The sequence below is a fragment of the Chenopodium quinoa genome, unplaced genomic scaffold (genome assembly GCF_001683475.1).
Source record: "Chenopodium quinoa cultivar QQ74 unplaced genomic scaffold, ASM168347v1, whole genome shotgun sequence".
NCBI classification, from domain to species: Eukaryota; Viridiplantae; Streptophyta; class Magnoliopsida; order Caryophyllales; family Amaranthaceae; genus Chenopodium; species Chenopodium quinoa.
The window spans coordinates 4,796,460-4,817,552 of record NW_018745003.1 but is presented as its reverse complement, the minus strand read 5'-3'; the positions used below and the strand labels follow the sequence as shown (position 1 = coordinate 4,817,552).

The window sequence follows — 21,093 nt, the reverse complement described above, 5'->3', positions numbered from 1 at the left end:
ACTCAATCGATTACATTTCAAAATCAATTCCTCACTAAGTGTGCACACCCCCCAAGTGGTTTACTTTATGAACAAAAGTCAATCTTGAGGAAAGACTAGGTCATGCAAAGTCCATAACCTTCTCTAATCCATTCCCTAAGTGGGATTCACAACATATCGATTGATTTGTTTAAAAGCACCTTTTTAAAAGTCGTTACACTTGAATAACAATAAACTTGTAAATCGTTTCCAATCCCTTTTAATAATTTCAATCACCATTCAAAATCATTAATTTCAATTCATCATATAACATAATTTTATAAAACATAACTTCATATGGAACGTGATTTCATAATTCACACGGAACATAAAGTATAATTTCATACGGAACGTAGTAAAATATGATTTCATACAAAACATAATAAATTATAATTTCATACAGAACATAATAAATCATAATTTCATACGGAACATAAAATATAGTTTCATACGGTACATAGTAAGATATAATTTTATACGGAACATAATAACTTATAATTTCATAAGAAACATAATTTCATAATAAATCATAACTTCATAGAAATATAATAAAACATAATTTCATAGACAACTTTCGAAGGTATCAAACCACATAACGTACCTTGATCATAACATGAGCGATTCACACAATACTTTACTTCACTTTACTTAATCACGAACACCCTACACATTATTATAACCTTAATTAATATAAGGCTATCAAATAAACACAACAACTTAACCAAACTACCCTATATGTACATGAATTAATTATAAAGTAACATTATATTTTAATAAAATAATTTTCTGTTTCTATAATTTAAATAATAATTTTCTGTTTTTATAATTTAAATAATAATTTTCTGTTTTTATACTATAATTTATGTAAGAAATAATACTTATGAAAATGATTAGAAATGTAAAACAAGATTAGAAGAAAGGAGGGATTGAAGGATGGTGGTGGAACCAAAGCAAGGGAGGAGCAAGGGTGGCCGGCAGAGGTGGCGGCAGCAGGTGGTCGCCGATGGGGGTGGTCGCCGGTGATGGTGGTGGCCAGAAAATGGAGAGGAGAAAGAAGAGGAAAACCGTGAGGGAGAGAAAGAGAAGGAGAAGGAGATTTCTTGAGGTTTTTGGTGTGAGTCTTGGGGTGTTTGAAATGGGTATTTATAGGTGTTTAGGTGATGGGTTTATAGCATTTTAGGGTTGTATAATTTATGAAAATTTTAAAGAATAGAAATTACGGTTTTAAATGTATGGAAGGATATTAGATTTTATTTGATCATGAAATTTTGTTTAGTAGGATTTGAGCTTGGAGTGCAAGTATAGAATAAGATCAAGAGATTAGATTTAAGAATAGAAATAAGGAATTTTAAAGGATTTTTATTTTTAAATAAAATAAATTAAAATCATTTAGAAAATTCATGAGTGGCCGAAAATATTGAGCTTAATACACTACTACATTTTAGACCTAATACAACCCCTATTTCCGTTGTATTAGGTGTTAAAAACCGTTGTATTAGACCTAATACAACGGCAAGCAACCGTCACATTTGCTAGGGTTGGATTAGGTCTAATACAACGGTAAAAAGAACCTAATACAACGGATTGGGCAATCCGTTAGATTAGGTACATATACCTAATCCAACGGATTGCCCAATCCGTTGTATTAGGTTCCTTACTTCTTTTTTTGGAATAACTGAACCTAATACAACGAATTGCTCCCCAATCCGTTATATTAAATCTTTCTTCCGTTGTATTAGGTCTTTTTTCTCTTTTTCTTTTCCTTTTCCTTTTTTTATTATTATTATTATTATTATTATTATTATTATTATAAAATAACAAAAACCTACAAAGTCAAAAGATTTTCAAGAAATTAGTGGGGAGCCGAGATACAATCTGGGCCCCCACCCCTCTAGCTATAGCGAACCCAATCCTGTTAAAGATGTGAGCAGCCGCACGAGCTCCAATATTCTGAGTCCTAGCGAACGCCTGAACCCGCTTCAGCAACGCAACGACATCCTTCTCTAATTCCCCCAATGAAGAAAAGGAGAAAGGAAGAAAACCATAGCCAATAGCCCTGCAACGCGCCCCATACTTGTCTCGCTTCCGCTGAGCCGCAGCCGACATAACACGACCAGGAACAAAGTCAGACAACCCAGATTGAGTCAATGGAGAAGACCCCGTCAAGTCAACACATACATCTAGGCCTCTATCCCAGGAGTAAAGCAACACATCTGCTGGTCGAAGAGCCCCGTCGTTCCCTCCAATTAACCCAACGTTGACCTCCTTCCTTGAAGAAATCCCAGAGCGAAAACAAATATCAACAAGGGTATCACGAACAATGTTATGCCGATGTTTAATACCCACCATCCCAGCACAAGACACTGCATGATCCCCATAAATATCCCAATCAAAAACTCTTGAGCAAGCAAAACAAGGTGCCGATACGGAGAACAAGGGAACACCCAACCGGTAGCAAAGAACACAACGGTAAGTCTTACCATTCATAGTCTGACCCAGACCTGATATCGGGACCGCTCGCAACCAGACAGAAGAGTAATCCCCCTGCTGGGACTTCCATAAGGCAACCTGACGCGGAGACAAGGAGAAAGTGGATTCTGCAGATGCAGTGACCTTCGTGAAATATATATATGCCAATTTCTTCATGAGTTTGGGGGCAGCGATCTCACCAAGGTAACGCAAAAGGTCAGTCTCCACAGTCCTATTAAAAAGACTAAGAGTGTCGTCGAAGGCCGGACCTGGACCAACAATACCAGAATTGCGAAGAAGCGAAGCCTGTAGACCAGAAGACTGCAAACGCGACGCAAGGAAAGCATAGTGTCGAACATCACCCGCTGAATAGACGCCCAATCCTCCATAAGAAAAAGGTAAGGTGGCAAGTCGCCATTGCCAATCACCAAAACCTGGCCCCGAAGCAGTTACAATGCGCTCCACAGAACCTCGAAGGGCCACATCAAAAGAAATCTGGGCCGCTTCAAAAAGACGAGGAGGACAAGTACGCATAAAAAAGTAGAGTTTTGAAACTCCAGTACACGCACGAAGAAGTAATAACTCACATTGGGGATCCTCAAGCTTAGCAACAACATCCATGAGCACAATGGTCTTCGACACCCTCTGCGAAACAAGCTCACCACATAAAGAGGCATCCGCACTGACAGGACCCCCAAGCAACTTAACACCATGAGCAGGACGAGCAATATTTGGAGGAAAGACACCGGCCAGACGGCTACGAGGGTCCTCCGTGGGCCAGAAAACTTCCGTTTTCTCAACGTTAACATGGAGACCGAGACGAGGTCCCTCCACCAAAATCAACTCCATAACCTTCCCTACCACCAAGGTGTCACCAATAATAGTGCCATCATCCAAATACCAAGCCTGCAAACATAAGTCAAAAGAATCCCTAATTTGACAAACCAACGGATGGAGCACCAAAGCAAAAAGCAATGGGCCAAGTCCTGTATGTCCAGATTATTATTATTATTATTATTATTATTATTATTATTATTATTATTATTATTATTATTATTATTATTATTATTATTATTATTATTATTATTATTATTATTATTATTATTATTATTATTATTATTATTATTATTATTATTATTATTATTATTATTATTATTATTATTATTATTATTATTATTATTATTATTATTATTATATTGTCCAAGTCCTGTATGTCCAGATTGTTCAATTTTTCAGATATTGGTATTGTATCTTTGGATGATTAGAATTTGAAATTTGGAAAAACTAAGATATGAAAATTGAATAACGAAAAACGAAGAATGAAAAATTGAATAACGAAAAATGAAGAATGAAAAATTGAAAAATCTGAAGAAAAAAAAAACCAGAAATCGAACCCAGATCTAAAAAAAAAAACCCAGAAAAAAACCCAAAAATTGAACAAAAAAACGAACCCAGAAAAAAAAACTAAATCGAACCTAGAAAAAACGATCAAAAAAACGAATCCAGAAAAAACGAAATCAAACCAAAAAACGAAATCGAAATCGAACCCATAAAGAACAAACCTAGAAATCGAAAAAAAACTAACCCAAAAACGAAATCAAACCCAAATAAAAACCTAGAAATCAAACAAAAAACGATCTAAAAAACAAAAACAAAAAAACGAAAAACGAAAACAAGATCTGAAAAACGATCTTAAAAACGATCTTAAAAACAAAAAAAAAACCATTTTAAAACGATTAAAAAAACGAAAAACAATCTAAAAAAAACCTAGAAATCGAACCCAAATCTGAAAAAAAAACCCAGAAAAAACCCAAAAATCGAACAAAAAACGAACTCAAAAAAGGAAACCGAACCCAAAAAAACGAACAAAAAAAGAACCAAGAAAAAACGAAATCGAACCAAAAAATGAAATCGAAAAAATTGAAATCGAAATTAGAATAAAACGAAATCGAAATCGAACCCATAACAAATAAACCCAGAAATCGAAAAAACACCAAAAAAAACGAAATCGAACCCAAATAAAAACCCAAAAAACGATCTAAATAACAAGAACAAAAATACGAAAAACGAAAATAAAATCTGAAAAACAAAAAAAAAAAACCGATCTTAAAACAATTTAAAAACAAAAAACGATCTAAAAAAAACTAGAATGATGGAGTTTAGGAGAGAGAGGGGGTAGATGAGAGAGTTAAGGAGAGATTAAAAATGAGAGGCGTGAGAGCTGCTAGGGTTTGAGAGATAAATAGAATGAGGGGAGCGTACAATGTGTTTTCAAAAGCCCCAAAAAAAAGCCCAAAAGGGTCTAATACAACGGTTTCTCTAATCCGTTGTATTAGCTGAGCTAATACAACGGATGAATTTATCTAATACAACGATTAGTATAAACCGTTGTATTAGACCTATTTTAGCATAAACCGTTGTATTAGACTACATCTAATACAACGGTATGAAATTAACCGTTGTATTAGCCAATTTTGTACTGTTGTATTAGATTAAAAATGTAGTAGTGATATTGCTCAATAATTTCGGTCCCTCTATGTTAATTTATGGATTTTGTAAAATAATTATTTGCCTAAAATTAATAATCCAATAAAATTTATTTGTGAAAATTAATAATTGAAGAATAAAAATCAGATTTTTATTAAATAATTGGGGTGGCCGAAAATATTGACATATAATAATTAATTAAATCAGATTTCTATTGTATAAAATCCGAAAATTAATATATTTCATGAAAATAATTAATTTAGAAAGATATTAAAACAATTTAGATTTTTATTCTATGAAAACCAAAAATACAATTTAATTAATCTATAATTTTGGTTTAGCTATTTAATTTTGAGATATCAAAAATACTATTTATAACATAAGTATAAAATAGTTTCATTTATTGGATTATCCAATTTAATTAGTTTTAATAAGACAAATGATTTAGGCGCCAAAATTTAAATATAATTTTGGCTCCAAAACTAAAATACTCTTTAGAAAAATAATTAATTTAGAAAAATACGTCAAAATACGAAACTAAAATACTCTTTAATTTAGAAAATACCTTTAAAAAATACGGGGTATTACAAAGCGTGAATAGGGAGAAGAAGAAGGAAAGGCAGTAGCAGCAATTCAATGTGGGATTTGGGAGTGAGAAAGTGGGAAATTTTAGGTGGGTTTAACTAATAAGAAGTGGGGGTTTTGGGTTTCCCTAGTTCTAATAAAACTAGGATTAAAACTTGGGCTTAAAGTGAGTGGGTTTTAGGTATGAGAGAATGGGCTTACTAATTTATGGGTTGGACTTGCATATTAATGCATGATTAAAATATGGGTAGGGAAATAATCTAATGAAATAGTTTTATTAGCTTTATAAACATTAAATTTATTTGCTTAAATCATAGTAAAATAAATTAAATATTCACAAAAATATGTTAAAATATAATTTTAAATTTCACAAAATTACGGGGGATTACAAGAAATTCTGGAAAATTCTGAATTTGGCGGGTAGAATTAAGTCCTTTAACCTGCAAAAAAAAAAAAAAAAAAAAAAAAATAGAAATTGTATTAATACAAATATAAAACGAAAAATTAGTAGAGAAAGTATGTAGTGATGAGAGATAGAATCCAGTTACCTGGGATTCTTTGCCCCGCTTCTAATTTCTTGCTAGAAAAGAGAGAATTAAAGGGTTTTTGTGTTAGAAAATAAAGCATTTGCCTTGAATTTTATTTTTGGGAGATGAATTTGTTTGGTTTTTCTTCTGAGATTTCTTTCTTCATGTAAGTAAATGACGAATAATTGTTTTGTTTTGTTCACGAAAATACCATAAAACATTTTTTACCCATCATAAAATATCATCGAAATATTTGAGGGTCTGATAACGGTATTCAGGGTAAATTGGTAATTTCATATTTTCGGTGGTATGAGCTATTGGTCTAGGGTTGTTAATTTAGTTGATGAACTTGAACACGACTGTCATAAATCGACTTGAATTGGCTTAACTTGACTTTATAAGGCAAGAATAGATGGATGGTTTTAAATCTTCTATTTTGAGAATAAAAACATTGCTTCCTTTCAAATACAAAGTTGACATTTAATAAGAGTAATTACTCTGTATAATAACAATAACTTATATGAAGATTTACGACAATATTTTGTTGTAAAAACTAACCTTTGGCTCCTTTCAAAAAAAAAAAAACTAACCTTTGGCCGAATTCCGGTAGTTTACTAAATTTCACAGCGTTGACTGGTACACACAAACATCGCGTGACTTATGACCCCCTTTTTCCCATTATTTCTCACATTTATTATTCACTCCCTACGTTTCTCTTCTTCGTGTTCTCTAATTGCTCCTTCATTTGTGAAGCGCAAAGGAAAAATTAGTTCAAACCTCATTAATAAGCACCAAAAATCAAAATTTTTTGCTTTAAAGTTCAATAACAGTATCACAAATTAAGGTAATTCTAAAACCCTCTCTTCATCTTTCACAATATTCCGATTTAAAAAATTAAGAAAAATAGGGTTTGATTATTGAAACATGTTTAATTGGTGATGTAGCCGTCAAATTGGTCAAATTTCTATCAGCCAACATGTCTTCATGACAAGGTGTGATTCTTAGGTTCAAGTTTGGATTTCCTATTTTGAATAGGAGAAATTTAATGTGCCTAATTCAATTAGCCTTCAAATTAATGCATCAATGGTCAATTTGCATGATTAATATCGGCGCAAGGATAGAGAAGAAAAAAAGAGAAATGGGTTAAAGAAACCAAAAAACATCGTGAAAGGGGCAAAAGATGGGTCATTAGGTTACATCACACTCATATGGCAATCAACGCCATCGTGGAATTCAACCAACTACCGGAATCCGGCTAAAGGTATGTTTTTACATTAAAATTTGCTTTATAAGGTATTTTATTCATTCATTTATTAGCTAATTTCTCACAAAAAGTAATATGAGAAATATTAGGTAACTTCTTGCATATTTCTAAAGAACAAAATGATTATTTATATAAATTAATTTTTTTTTTGTATGACCATGTATCCTCATATTCTTATGTACTCCGTAGCATATTACAAGGAGTCCTTTCCCTAAATAATGTTGGGAAATTATCTAATTCCCAAATTACAGCCAATCTTTTTTAATTCCCAAATTACCGTCCACGTCAGCTAAGGGAAAAAACCCGATTTTTTTTTATCGGTCCAGCAACAAACCGCTACTTGAAGTGGCAGTGTTCTGGGAATAAACCGCTACTTCAAGTAGCGGTTTCAATTTCATACACCTCTACTTGAAGTAGCGGTTTGTCTCGAAAAACCGCTACTTGGTTTTCCATTTTATATAAAATAAAAAAAAATTATTGAAATAAGCTAGACGATGAATTGAAGAAATTACTTCAACCTGATGATGAATTGAAGAAATCACTTCAACCTAATGTTTCCACTCTTCCCCTTTGTCCTTCTTCCGCTGTTGAAACCAACTTTGTTCGCTATTTCGCCCGTGGTTAGCTTCTCAAACCTCTGTATTTTATTTTGGGTTAAATTTATAAAAAGGGATTCGTTAATGGAGAATTGAAGATGATTTCAATTGGGTTTTGTTAATTAATTTGAGAAAGTTGTGATTTTATTTTGATGGGTTTATAATAGTTTATGATATGTTTATACATTCAGATTTTATGAAGGCAGGGCATGATCAATATGTTTCTAGCTTCTTTCAATAATTTTTTTTTTTCTTAACATAAATTGGAAAACCGCTACTTCTGAGAATAAACCGCTACTTCAAGTAGCGGTGTATGAAATTGAAACCGCTACTTGAAGTAGCGGTTTATTCCCAGAACACCGCTACTTCAAGTAGCGGTTTGGTGCTGGACCGATTAAAAAAAACCGATTTTTTCCCTTAGCTGACGTGGACGGTAATTTGGGAATTAAAAAAAGATTGGCTGTATTTTGGAAATTGCGTGTTTTCCAAACAATATTTAGGGAAAGAACTCTATTACAAGAAAAATAAATTGTTGATAATTGGAATGAGCTATTTTACATAGCAAGTCACAATTAGTAAACTCGTTGAAAAATAACTCACTCTTACCCGATCCTCTATCCTCTAAACCATTTAGCGAATACTACAAATCTACTTTAACCATTCTTTTCTTTATCAATTGTATTTTTTTTTTATTTTTTTTTGTTTGAAGGGTTATCAATTGTATATTAATTGTTCTTGATTTTGTTTTCTTAGTTCTTTAATTAGATCATGTTCTCTTAACCCAAATCTGCTTAGTTTATTTTATTTTTACCGACTATTTTTTTTTTGTTTCGCTAATAGATTTGAACTTTGATGTTTACTTATTTTTACTATTTAACATAAAACTTAACTCATTCTCAATATGTTAAAATTAGTTTTACTAAACATAAATTGTATATGATGAATATGAGTAATTCTAAGAATAAAATTTGAAGGAGTTAAAGGTTGAATATGAAAGTTGTTGCCTAGAACTCAGATAAGTTTTCAAACGATCAAGCCATTGATGCCCTCTATAATTTGCTCTTTGTATATAACACCATTAATTATGGATTACTCATCAAACATGGAAGGTATAATATGCACCTTTTTTTTTTTTATACAAAGGCAACTAAATATGCACCTTCTTTAAAGCTAGAGAAATCTATCACAAGTCACAACCATGCCAAAATTGCTCTTACATAAACTATTTCCTCTGTTTCTTTTACTTCACTTTCCAAAAACAAAAGTTTCAAATCAATTGCATCACTTATTAGTTACTAAACTCTCTTTATTTCTCCTATTATATGAGTCCATTTTTTTTTATTCACTCCATCTCTCTCATCTCCAACAATCGCCAAAAATTGATTAAGAGTCCACAATATGCAAAGTGATGCAACTAAAAAAAAAAGGAAGTAGAAGTTATTTTTGAATGTACAACAATTGTTCTTAAATATAAAGAGTACATATATATACAATATAATCCTTCTAAAATAACTATGGAAGTGACTGCAATTGTACTAAACTTTCCCTGGTATATATATATATTTTTTCCCCACAACAAATATTAACGCTCGTTTAAATAAAGCGTTATTTTTCTCTAAACTATTGCCTTCATAACACAGGCAAAGCTTAATCACAAGAGTAACACAATAGATGGGAGAACCTGGAAATTCCTCTATTCAAAATTTCAAATAAATTATTGCACCTAGGATAACTGGGTTCAACAATTCTGGTACGAAACCAAGTTGAATTCATACATACATTAGGGAATCTCTTCAATGGAACAGACAGACAGACATAATTTTACAATCACATCACATATAATGGAAAAGCTAGAACATTCCACTTGATATAGAAGATTGTTTCGAGTCATAGAAAGAGCTTCAACTTTTCATTATCTCAGAATCACTAATACTGGTTATGTACTAAAGGATGCAAACAAACAGAAAAAATTACACATCAGAACAGGACTATAAAGGTCAAACATCAAATCACAAGCATTCGCAAAAATGGCTTCCAATGTACATTACCCGCATCTGCTCCACCAAGTTTAAGTAACATTTAGCAAAAGGTTATAATAAAAAACTGGTTCCAAATTGGTATCACATTATAACTAAGCGATTTAGTAAAGACCTCAGAAGCCAAAAATGGAGAAATTTTCCTGACTACATAAACAAGGCTGTCCAGAGCAAAATAAATTCTATCCAAAAGCATAGCAGATCCCCCAAGAGTTTATTTGTGCACCAGCAATGAACGACCAAAAGGGAATACCTTGACCTGTATACAAAAAGAACATCGAAGGTTTACCACACAGGCCGCTGGTTGTAATGGTTCTTCTCATTCTTCTCTGCAGCAGCAAGCTTTGCACTCCTCGCAGCAGCTTCCGATGCATCAGCTTTCACCGGAGTCATCCCTTTACTTGATTTCTTCTTCTTTAGAGCAGCCACTCTCTTCAGGCGTTCTTTGACATCAAGCGAGGATGCGTCCTCCTCTGGCTGTTCTGTTCCAGCCGTATCATTTGGCTGAGCAGTGGCCTCCGAGCTGTTAGTTTGATCTTGAGCTTCCTTGGATGCCTTGTCCTTCTTCTTCTTCTTCTTTGCACTCTTAGGCTCTGAAGCACCACTATCCTTCTTCTCCCCATTCTCTGAATCACCTTCTTAATTAAGCTCCTCTGTTTTCTTCTCTTGTGCAGCATCTGCGGAAATCATATGAATCATATGAAGAAACAGCTAGTGGTTTTAAAAGATCTGCAAAAATCTTACGAAAGAAACAACTACTGGTTTTAAAGATCAGTGAAACCTTTTCCCAACAAGCCCACACATCAAGAAAACAAAGAAATACAAACATTTCCAAGTAGGAAATCAAACACTCAAACATACTTCCTCCGTTCCCCTAACTTGCAGCACGGGGGAAGACACTGAATTTAAGAGAGAAATAAAGATAGGGGGTCTCATATGATGAGGAGAGAGATAGAGAGAAAGCATGTGCATATATGGCAATGTTGCAATATTTGTGAAACTTCCTCATACGGTAATAGTTACAATATTTGTGACACTCCCTCCAACAGCAATTGTTGCAACTTGTAATTTTAAAGGAATGGAAGAAGTATATAATAAATAAATAAATAAATAAATAAGTCAAGAAATATATGCCAGCAAGCTTCTTCCTTCTCTTCCCCATTTATTTTCCCATACTGCCTCTTCTTCCTCCCCATCATTGTCTACAATATTCTGTTTCACTATTGCTAACTCATTATCTTCCATATTCTAGCAATCCCCTCGGAAGATTAAGAAGAAAACTCGGAGAATCGAGAAACACAACCTCGAAAAAAAGGAACCCTAGCCGTCACTAGAAAAGTCGCCCTCCCAAGGAAAACCTAGAGGGAAATTTTTTCTTACAATCTCACCTAAAATATGGACTTCTTCTATTTGGTGACACGGTTTGTCCAACTACTTATAAAAGTTTGTGATTAAATATATTATAAATGGATCTTATTTTAAAGAACTTTTTAAAATGAATTTGTTGATGGAAATATAATTGAGTTATAGGATATTTATTAAAAGTTATGATTAATTTTGTATATATGAAATATTAGAATTTGATCGATAATAAAAACTCTATACAATAATTTTATCTTAAAAAATCTGTCCAAAAATCGCTTACTTAGTATCATATGTGTCACAATAATACCTATTTATCACCTACGTGGCGCGACACTTGACAAAAAACTGGAATGCCAAGTGTCGATGTCTCGTGGCCTGGCTGCGAAACCGGCTTTATTTATCAGTGATACTAGGTTAGATCCCGTGTCATGCACGGTTTTTCACTCTTTGTTACGGAGTATTAAAACTGTATTTAAATATAAAAAATAATTTATCTGGTCCAAAATCTATTTCTTGTTTTATCCCAAATCAAGCAACTTAAAATATATTTTTTTAAGCTTTCTTCTATTTTGAACCCCGACGGTATTTTTTTTTTTTTTTTTATTTCCCATTTGATAATTTTTCATTCACCAATTATGTTAGGTTGAAAGATATTATATTCATGATTCTTTTACTATAAATAATCATTATACATTAAAAAGCAATTACTTATATAGGAATTTATATAAATATATGATAAGATATCTAAATTGGTAATATATTTTTGTACGATTTTTTTCCTAAATTTTGGAAGAAAATATATTGCGTATATATTCACTATCGATTTTTTGGAAGAAAATACAAAGGACACACCAGAAGATGACACGTGTCATTGCTGGTGTGTCTTTTAGTATATAGTTATTGATTGATGATATGATATGATATTGTTGTGCTGAATAATTTACTCTTTATTTTAGTAGAAAAGGGAAATTTATTTAAGGAAAATCCTCACAAATTAATTTAGGCCCTGTTCACTTCACCTTAAAAAAATAATATCAAGTAAAAATAAGTTTAGTTTAGTAAAAAATAAGTCCAGTTCAGTAAAAATAATTTCAGTTCAGTAAAAATAAGTTCAGTTCAGTAAAATTCAGTATCTTTAAAGAAGAAATATAATAGAAAATCAGTAAAAATAATTTCAGTTCATTAAATTAATTTAAGTTTGGTAAAAGTAATTTAAGTTCAGCAAATATAATTTCAGTTCAGTAAAAACAGTTTAAGTTCAGCAAAAATGATTTCAGTTCAGTAAAAATAATTTCAGTTCAGCAAAAATAAGGTGAAGTGAATAGGGCCTTCATTCATCTTTGCAAAATTGCAAGTTAGACTCTTGAGAGGGCGTGAAGGTGAAAATCTCTACTCTAAAAAATTGATATGATAACATATTTTAGTGTTACACTAATTACCTAAGTATGTTCTTTTTTAAAATAATTACTACATACTTTATTTGTATCATCATCGATAAATATTCTCTAAATTAGAATTATTTAAGGTCCGTTATGTTCACTTATTTTAAGTCTAATAAGTTTAGATAAGTTCAATTCAGGAAAAATAAGTTCTGATAAGGGTTGCTCAAGTTCAAATCACAACTAAAAAAAGTTCTAATAAGGTATAATAAGTTTAGGTAAATTCAGATAAGATCAAATAAGTAAAATTCAGGTGAATAAAACACACCCTCAATTTCTTTGCTCAACCAATTTTTTTTTTTTTTTTTTTTTTTTTTTTTTTTTTTGGGTTTAAAAAAATTTAACATAAATTTACTACTTTTCTAAAAAAAAAAAGAAAAAAAAGAAAGATTTGACCCAAATCTAGTTGTATCTTTTAAAGCCCATGCACTATCTACCTCTCAAATCCTCCTCTTGATAAGTCCAAATTTAAATCTATATCCAAATTTAAGTCCGAATCCGAATATGAAATCCATCATCACACTTTGATCCATTCTAAACTAACCCTTTAATTTTATTCTCCTTTTTATTCCTTTCTTTATTAAACGATTTAGGATTATTTTGATTGGTCCAAATACGTAGCAATTTCAAATTCCAATATCCTTAACTATAACGGGTCTCACACTCGTACCCGTTTGCAAAAATTAACGACCCAACCAACTTCTTTCTTATTCTTCTTCATCATTCTTTCAATTTCTCTCTCCTACCAGGAACAATTTCAAGAATTAATCCTGGGTTTTTGATTGATTTTTTCTATCAAAGATGAGATTTTTTTGGTTAATTATTGCCCAGATTTTCCTTTTCTTCTTAACCCAGAAAATTTTAGCTGATCAAGTAATCACAACTCGATTAGGTAAATCATATCATACTGTTCCCTTTCTAAAGTTTCAATTTTTATTAATCGAATTGCTTAGTTTATATTGTTCTTGCTCAAATTATAATGCTCATATATAGTACAAATATAAAGTTGATTATGATTCGATTTTTCTTCTAAACAGTTGGGTAATTTAGAACCCTAATTGTGAGTGTTTTCTGGGTTTTATTTCTGTTGTTATTTAGTTGATGTGAAAATAAGGATTTGCTTGTTCTGTAGCTCGAGGTTCTGGGTTTTATTACGTTTTAGTTTAAAAGCCTTTGAATTTTGAGCTAAGTATGAATTTCCAGTAGAGGAAATCAGGACTACATATTGATTTGAGTTAATGGGTTGATAACTTGATGCTAAAAGAGGAGTAGTTTGCTTTTTGTTGGTTGAAATTTTTTTGGAGAAATCGATTCGCTTGTGCAAGTTATTTCTATGTTCATGCTTTGGTGTAGCCTTAATCATGCTTTGGTGTATCCTTGGTTCTAATTTTGCTATCATGTCTTAATATGGTGATGTTGACTTGTTTAGTGGTATATATGTTGTTAATTTCTTGGTTGAGTGACTGTGAAGAATTTGATTGATTCGTGGTAGTGTCGAACATAATCTGATTAAAGATGGTATCTAGAGAATGGGTATTGTTGCATGCCAAAGCTTAATCGAATTGGCGGATCAAGGGTTAGAAGAAACAGTCTCCATGTTATCAATAGGATAAGGTGACATACATGTTATCCTTAACATCTAGCGCCCACCCCACATCTCACCCCCCCCCCCCCCCCGCAACTAAAGAGCTTCTTTAGACCTGTGCTACCGGGAGTGCAGTATGTTTTGGTATGTGGAACGGGTACGTAGTTTGCTTCCTACTGTCGTTTTAGCCCAGAAATCCATTGCACCATGTATCATATACCACAACTTATACTGTAGTGATGGGTTTTGGTTTGTGTGGACGTTAGCGAATTAGTGGACACTGCTTTAGGTCTAAGGTATGAATTATATGATGTTGATTTTGATGTACACCTAAGACTCTAAGCGGGTATGGATTTACATCCTTACCAACTTACCATGTTGTCTTGGAATTTTCAAGGGACTGCCTTGTTTGTTTACTTGATGACCTGCAAACTTTAAAGACCTATGACCTGCTTCATCTGTAATCTAATGTTATTAGCTGCAAATTTAACTTTTTGCTATTTCTTAAGTATTTGAATGATAGGATGGGCTACTACTATGATTCATGTTCATATTACCACCTCTTTTGCATTACTTTTTGACTAATTTGATTATCAATTTGCTAACAGTGTATACTGATTGACGATGTAAATATAGTATTATTCAGTTTGTTTAATAAAATTCTTTTACAAACTTCTCTATTTATCATTTTTACTACAGTGACAGATTTTTAGGTCAAATTATTAAGAAGAGAAACCAAGAGAGCCAAATTCTGTATTAGTTTTACTACAGTGATATTCCTGGCCATTTGTTTGGAAATTGAAACTTACTTCTGTTTATTGCTGAAAATGCAGGCGGCACAAATTCTGACAGGTCACGTGAACCAAAATACAAGATTGAATTCCACTCCGAAGATGCGCCACATTCTCCTGTAAGCTAGCTGATAAAAGTGTAGATTTTTGTTTTTAATCTATCATGAACCTTTTATTCATCTTCGGTTTGCTTATGATAATGCTGAACTTTTAGTTACCTTTTCGGTTTGGTTCACTCTTTATCCTTCTTGACTAATGGATCAATTAAGTTTCAAACATATTCTACGTTAAGATTGTTTGCAAGAATTTTTACTCTGATATTAAAGCTAGTAACTGATTTTATCCCATCTAGCATGTGTTCCGTTATCAATTTTGAGGACATAATATCTCCTTGCTTTGTTCTCTACTTGTGAGAAGCTATGAGGTGCTTGGTGGTATGAAGCTGTTTAGACTTAACCTGTTATTTTCTACTACTCTGTCGTTGGACCTGTAAATTTCTCTTCTTATTCGTAGAAAGTTTGTTTTCTTTTGTCTCTTAAGTTTTAAAAGTTTCTGAGACTAAAGTTAAGTCATCTTGTTCTCTTCTACAATGTAGTGCTCTTAAATGAACTTACTGAATCTGACCCAGCTATGTCTTGATCTCAGACTCTTAGACATAGTTTATTCTCACTTCTAAGCCTCTCAAATTTATTGAAGTAGCTACCCATACTATATTTAAAAATAGAAGGATTGGAAGGGAAAAGGGTCAAATAACTCCAATCTTACTGTTAGATGAGTGTTAGATATAGTTCAGCTATATTGGGTAGATTCCTTAATTTGGTAGTTCTCAAAAGCTTGCCTTGACAGCTTGAAGTGAGGCCACACAGAAGAAGTATAATTACAGTAAGAGGCCAACCTAGTTTTCGATCTATTCACATTGTCTGAGGTAGGCAAATGGAATCATGTTAATGGCAGCATCCCCTTGTATGTTGGCCAAACAATTCGGCATAGTTCTTCTGTTTGGATTATCTATCATTTTCTGTGGTTTTCTTACTTTAAATCCACATATTAATGATATCATTGCTTGACATTAATATACAGGGTGATGACCAGGAGTCTGTCTTCATGCCAAATGAAGATGGGAAGAATTATTTGTGCTTCCTACCCAAGATCGAGAAACCTAAGAGTGGGAAGCCAGTCAGCCAATATAACACCAGTGGCATGATTATGGAAAGCGAAAAACGAATGAAAGTCAAGACACCAGATGAACTACTTGAAGTACTGGAGGGGCAGTGTTTTCTCAGGGTCAGTATGAATCCCCCTTTATGTGAAGTTTTTGTTACATTGACTCTTTTATCTGTTTTACGTACATTGATGTTTCGTCTTAGATATGAGATCCTTGATTGCTTGATAATTCACCTTTACCTCTATATAATGTTGAATCAATTATTGGTAGAGATTAATTGTAGAGGTGAGATATAGATGAATTTTAACAATATCTAAATAGCTTTTCAACCCGAAGCTGAAATTTTGTGCTTATACTTGTGTGCAGTCCGTGCAAGGCTTTTGCAAAAGTTGTTAAGGATTAAGATAATATATCATGCTTGCCATATCCCTACACCTGTCACCTTATTTTCAAAATTTCAAAATCTGTCCCTGTATCCTGAATGAGCCATGGCATGTTATAGACCCAAATGTCTACACTTTTACAATACCTGTATTGGCGTTTATTGTTTGGCATCTATTTAACTGCTGAAAGTAAAGTGGTTTCACTATAATCTCCCTACCCTTGCCTCCTATTTTTTTCCATTTGGGAGGAGGAAGAGGGGGGTTGTTCAAACCTTGTTCTTGCAGAAAGAAATCTTATTTTCCTGCTTCTGCAAAATGATTTGAATAACAGATTCATGGGTGAGGGGAGAGGAGGCTGCATATTTTTTTTTAATGTTTTTTTGTTTTGTTTTGTTGTTTTTCCCTGTATTATGTGCAAATGGTAGTAACTTGTTCTGTTCCCTTTTATTGCAGCAAGAGGGTTGGTGGACGTATGAATTCTGTTACAAGAAGAAACTGCTGCAGCTCCATTTGGAAGATGATAAGGTACATTCATGAGTCTTTTGGTCTGGTGCCCTGTATACTTATTTTGCTAAAATGCTGACCAAGTTACTGATTGAATCCTGGTGTTATTTCAATGGGACAGTTTGATCATAATGTAGTATAATGCTATACTTTTTGATTCATAGTGAATCATATCTTAAATGAAAAAACAGAGTTCAATTCCTTTATAAGATGACTACTCATAACTGAAGAGATAAAGCAGGACTTGGCTTGTTTTCTGATTTAATCATTGGTGGCTATTGCTTTTGATATTCTATTCCTTGACGCAAATGGATTTGGGGGGTGGGGGTGGGGGTGGGGGATGCACTTAAACTATTGATGTTTTGCCAAATTTAATTAAGTTTAATTTCTGTTTTATCTTGTAATTCTTTCTAATGCAACTATCTGCTGTTTGCCTTAGTTGTTTCAAATTTCCTTCTAACACCTTAAATGGGAGTATAGGACAACGGGAGCTTTTTTTAGCATTCGTTGGATAGCTATTCATTTTTGCATGAAATTATGGGTTCTATGTTTCTAACCAACATAAAACTATGATGATACAGATAGCTCAGGAGTTTGTGCTGGGAGAATATGATCCTGAAGCTACAGCTGCTTATAACCAGAATCTCTCTGACATATCTATATTAAAAGATCCACATTCTAAAGATGCTTCTCAGAGGTATGATAACTTTTAATCTTATAACTAGATTGATGCAGATATATTATGGTTACTACTGCCTTACGTAGATGCTATTGATGGTACGAGCTATGCAGGTATCATGCTCATCAATATACCAATGGAACAGTATGTGACCTTACAAAGCAGCATCGAGAGACAGAGGTATAAACCTTTTACACTTCACCTGTCGACCTGCTCACACTTTGCCTGTGCTCACAATTAATCCTTCCCTGTATTTATCTCAGGTACGATTTGTGTGTTCAGAGGGCAAATCTATGATTACCTCTATTACAGAGTTATCCACCTGTAAATATGCACTTACAGTTCAGTCTCCGATGCTTTGTTCACACCCGTGAGTGTCTCTCTCTTGCTCGTGTTCTGTTTTCATTACTAATTATTCATCCCCGTCTATCTGGAATCATATGTCACATTGTTTCAAGTTGTTTTAAAAATGTTTTGACCTTTCTAATAGTTTTCCCAATATGCTACTAAAATAATATGATAATGGAGAGATCTTTTTGCAAAATAATGCTATATTCTAAATGACGAGGGGATGAATCGTTGTGATAAATCATTCGAATTGGAAAGAAATCTTGCTTGTTAAATAACCAAATGTCCGCTTTGCAGTCTTTTCCAAGAAGAGCGGCCAGTTTGGTATGTCATCCATTGCAACTTGCTTTCCAAGGATGCCAAAGATACGAAAGCAGAAGAAGATACTAAGCATGACAATGAAATCAAATTGGTTTTGGATGTCGAATATCCATTTGGCATTGGTGCTGATGATTCTGCTGCATAATTTTAATTTATTTATTTAATTTTGTTCATCAACGTGTAGGGAGGAAAATTGAGAGAAGAAAAAGGAATTATTACTGATAATGCCAAATGTAGATTGTTGTAATTTTGTAGATTGCTCCCTTTCTCCAAAAATATAAGCTTTTATGTTATTTATCCCTCCCCTGAAAAGACTGGATGAGTGTGCATGCGGGGGTGTCAATGGAGCGGGTTGGGCGCAGATGTAGGTTCTCTGTTCCTACTTGAAGTTTTCATTTTTCATCTCCTCCATCGCCTTTGTTTCAACACATTAATTACATAGAAGTAAAACTCAATACGCTAATATAATATTACATTATAAAACCAATGACATTTTGACCTAGTGATTTTGACCTAGTGGCAAAGGTTGAGTGTATTCCATATCATATGGCAGGAACGAATCCTCCCTTCTATTGGTAATGTCCTCAAACAGAAAAAGAAAAGCAAAATATGGTAAATATCAAGAGTATCCCTTGATAAAATTTTCAAGATATGATATCCTTAGTATACCTTGTACATATTCCATAGAATAATATTTGTACATAATATCCTCCTATTTTGGATGTAATCATTTATTACGTGTAATAAATAATATTGTATAATACTCTAGAATATTATTAATCATCTATTACTAATCCCTTCAAAAATAAGATAGTGAAAATCACTTATTAAATGTCACATACCTCAAAGGCAAAGCTAACGAGCGCCCCCAAGGCGTTAGATAAGAGAACAAAAAGTGAAAATATTAAAATAAAATAAGCATTAATTACACCGATCTACGCGTGATTTTGGCATGCCTTCCTAAGTTAATAATATTTTTAGTAATATATTAATTAGTTATCTAACATCCCGAGGCGCTCGTTAGCAATATCCTATTTACTTTGGTAATATGCAAATATATTGATATACAGAGATATTTGCATTGAAAAAATGTATATATAAAAATATAGGAAATAATTATTCCGTAAAACGTAATTCTCTTTCAAAAACAAAGGAATTAATATATTACTCCGTATTTTTAAAAAAAATAAAAAAATACTACAACGTACTCCGTATGTTACAATTAAAAAAGAACGGATAAAATACCAATTATGGTTATGACTAAACGAACCCTAGACCTAGGGGTGAAAGTTCGGTATTCGGTTTGGATTTTACTCCAAACCGAATCCAAACCGAATTATTTCGGTTTCAGATTTTTGAAACCGAATCCAAACCAAATTTGGATTCAATCCAATCCAATCCAAACCGAAATAATTCGGTTTTGAAAAATGAATCCAATCCAAACCGAATTTTTTTTTGGGCTATCATTTTGGGCCTTAAATTTGGGCTTTTATTTGGGCCTATCGTTTTAGTCATTTTAAAGGCCTAAATTTTGTACGTTTCCTGAACAAAATTTTAAGAAAAAACTAAAGTTTTTAAGACTAATATTTGTCACATTAAGTAATAGCATAATAATTATAAAAAAAAAAAAAAAAAAAAAACATTCCAGCCATTAGAATAAAATTACAGACATAATAGAAATCTTAAAAATGAAATAGCAGTCCAACTAGCAGCAACTTAATTCAATTGGCAGCAGCTTAATGAAACAATGGCAGCAGCTTAATTGGCTGGCAGCTTTAACTCTTCAATCGTTCAATCAAGCTCAACCAAGTCTTGGTTATTTTGACCACCACCAATTGTGTCAAATTTCTAGTCTAATAACAGAAACAAAAAAACAAGTTACATAATATATATGAAATAATGAAAAAAAAATCATATAATAATTGTTGTTATTAAAACATATCAAACAGAGGCTATGGGTGAACATCAATTATCGCCGAACAATCAATCTATCACCAATTCGAACATCAAATATCACCAAACAATCAATCTATCACCAATTCGAAGTTTTCGAATAGAATAAAGGAAATCTAGGGACAATTGGACAAAGGAAAATTCACCAATTCGAACTATAAAACATCAAATTCACAAAATTGTAGAGAAGCAGGAAAAGAGAAGTGAAATCTGAAAAGAGAAGGTATTCTTACCTTTCACTTAATCGAACGTGGTGGTAACTGGTGAGCGTTGAGCGGCGGTGAGATACCGAAGTACCAGACTGGTGGTGGACGGACGGAGTGAGGTGGTGAGGGAGAGAGGAGGGAAAATCTAGGGTTTTGGTGAGGGAAAGTGAAACTGTGAAAGGGAAATAGGAAAAGAGGGGACGAAAAGATCTAGGGTTTTGGGTATATATATGTCATAAAAAGGGCTGGATTAGTGGGCTTATAAATTTCGGTTCGGTGTTCGGTTTTCGGTTTTCAAATTCCAAAACCGAATCCACACCGAAATATTTCGGTTCCCATTTTTTCAAACCGATCCAATCCGAAAACCGAAAA

General features: G+C 33.0%; 1 protein-coding gene across 1 annotated transcript; it reads left to right on the top strand.

Annotated features, from left to right (window-relative positions):
- The first annotated feature begins 13,430 nt into the window (after nt 1–13,430).
- LOC110708046 (protein OS-9 homolog) lies at nt 13,431–18,859 on the top strand. The gene is made up of 8 exons (XM_021886142.1): nt 13,431–13,678; nt 15,205–15,281; nt 16,243–16,446; nt 17,164–17,235; nt 17,796–17,911; nt 18,007–18,073; nt 18,157–18,263; nt 18,539–18,859. Exons 1-8 carry the CDS (start codon nt 13,588–13,590, stop codon nt 18,705–18,707), a joined length of 903 nt encoding a protein of 300 aa, XP_021741834.1. The 5' UTR covers nt 13,431–13,587; the 3' UTR covers nt 18,708–18,859.
- Nucleotides 18,860–21,093: the final 2,234 nt, after the last annotated feature.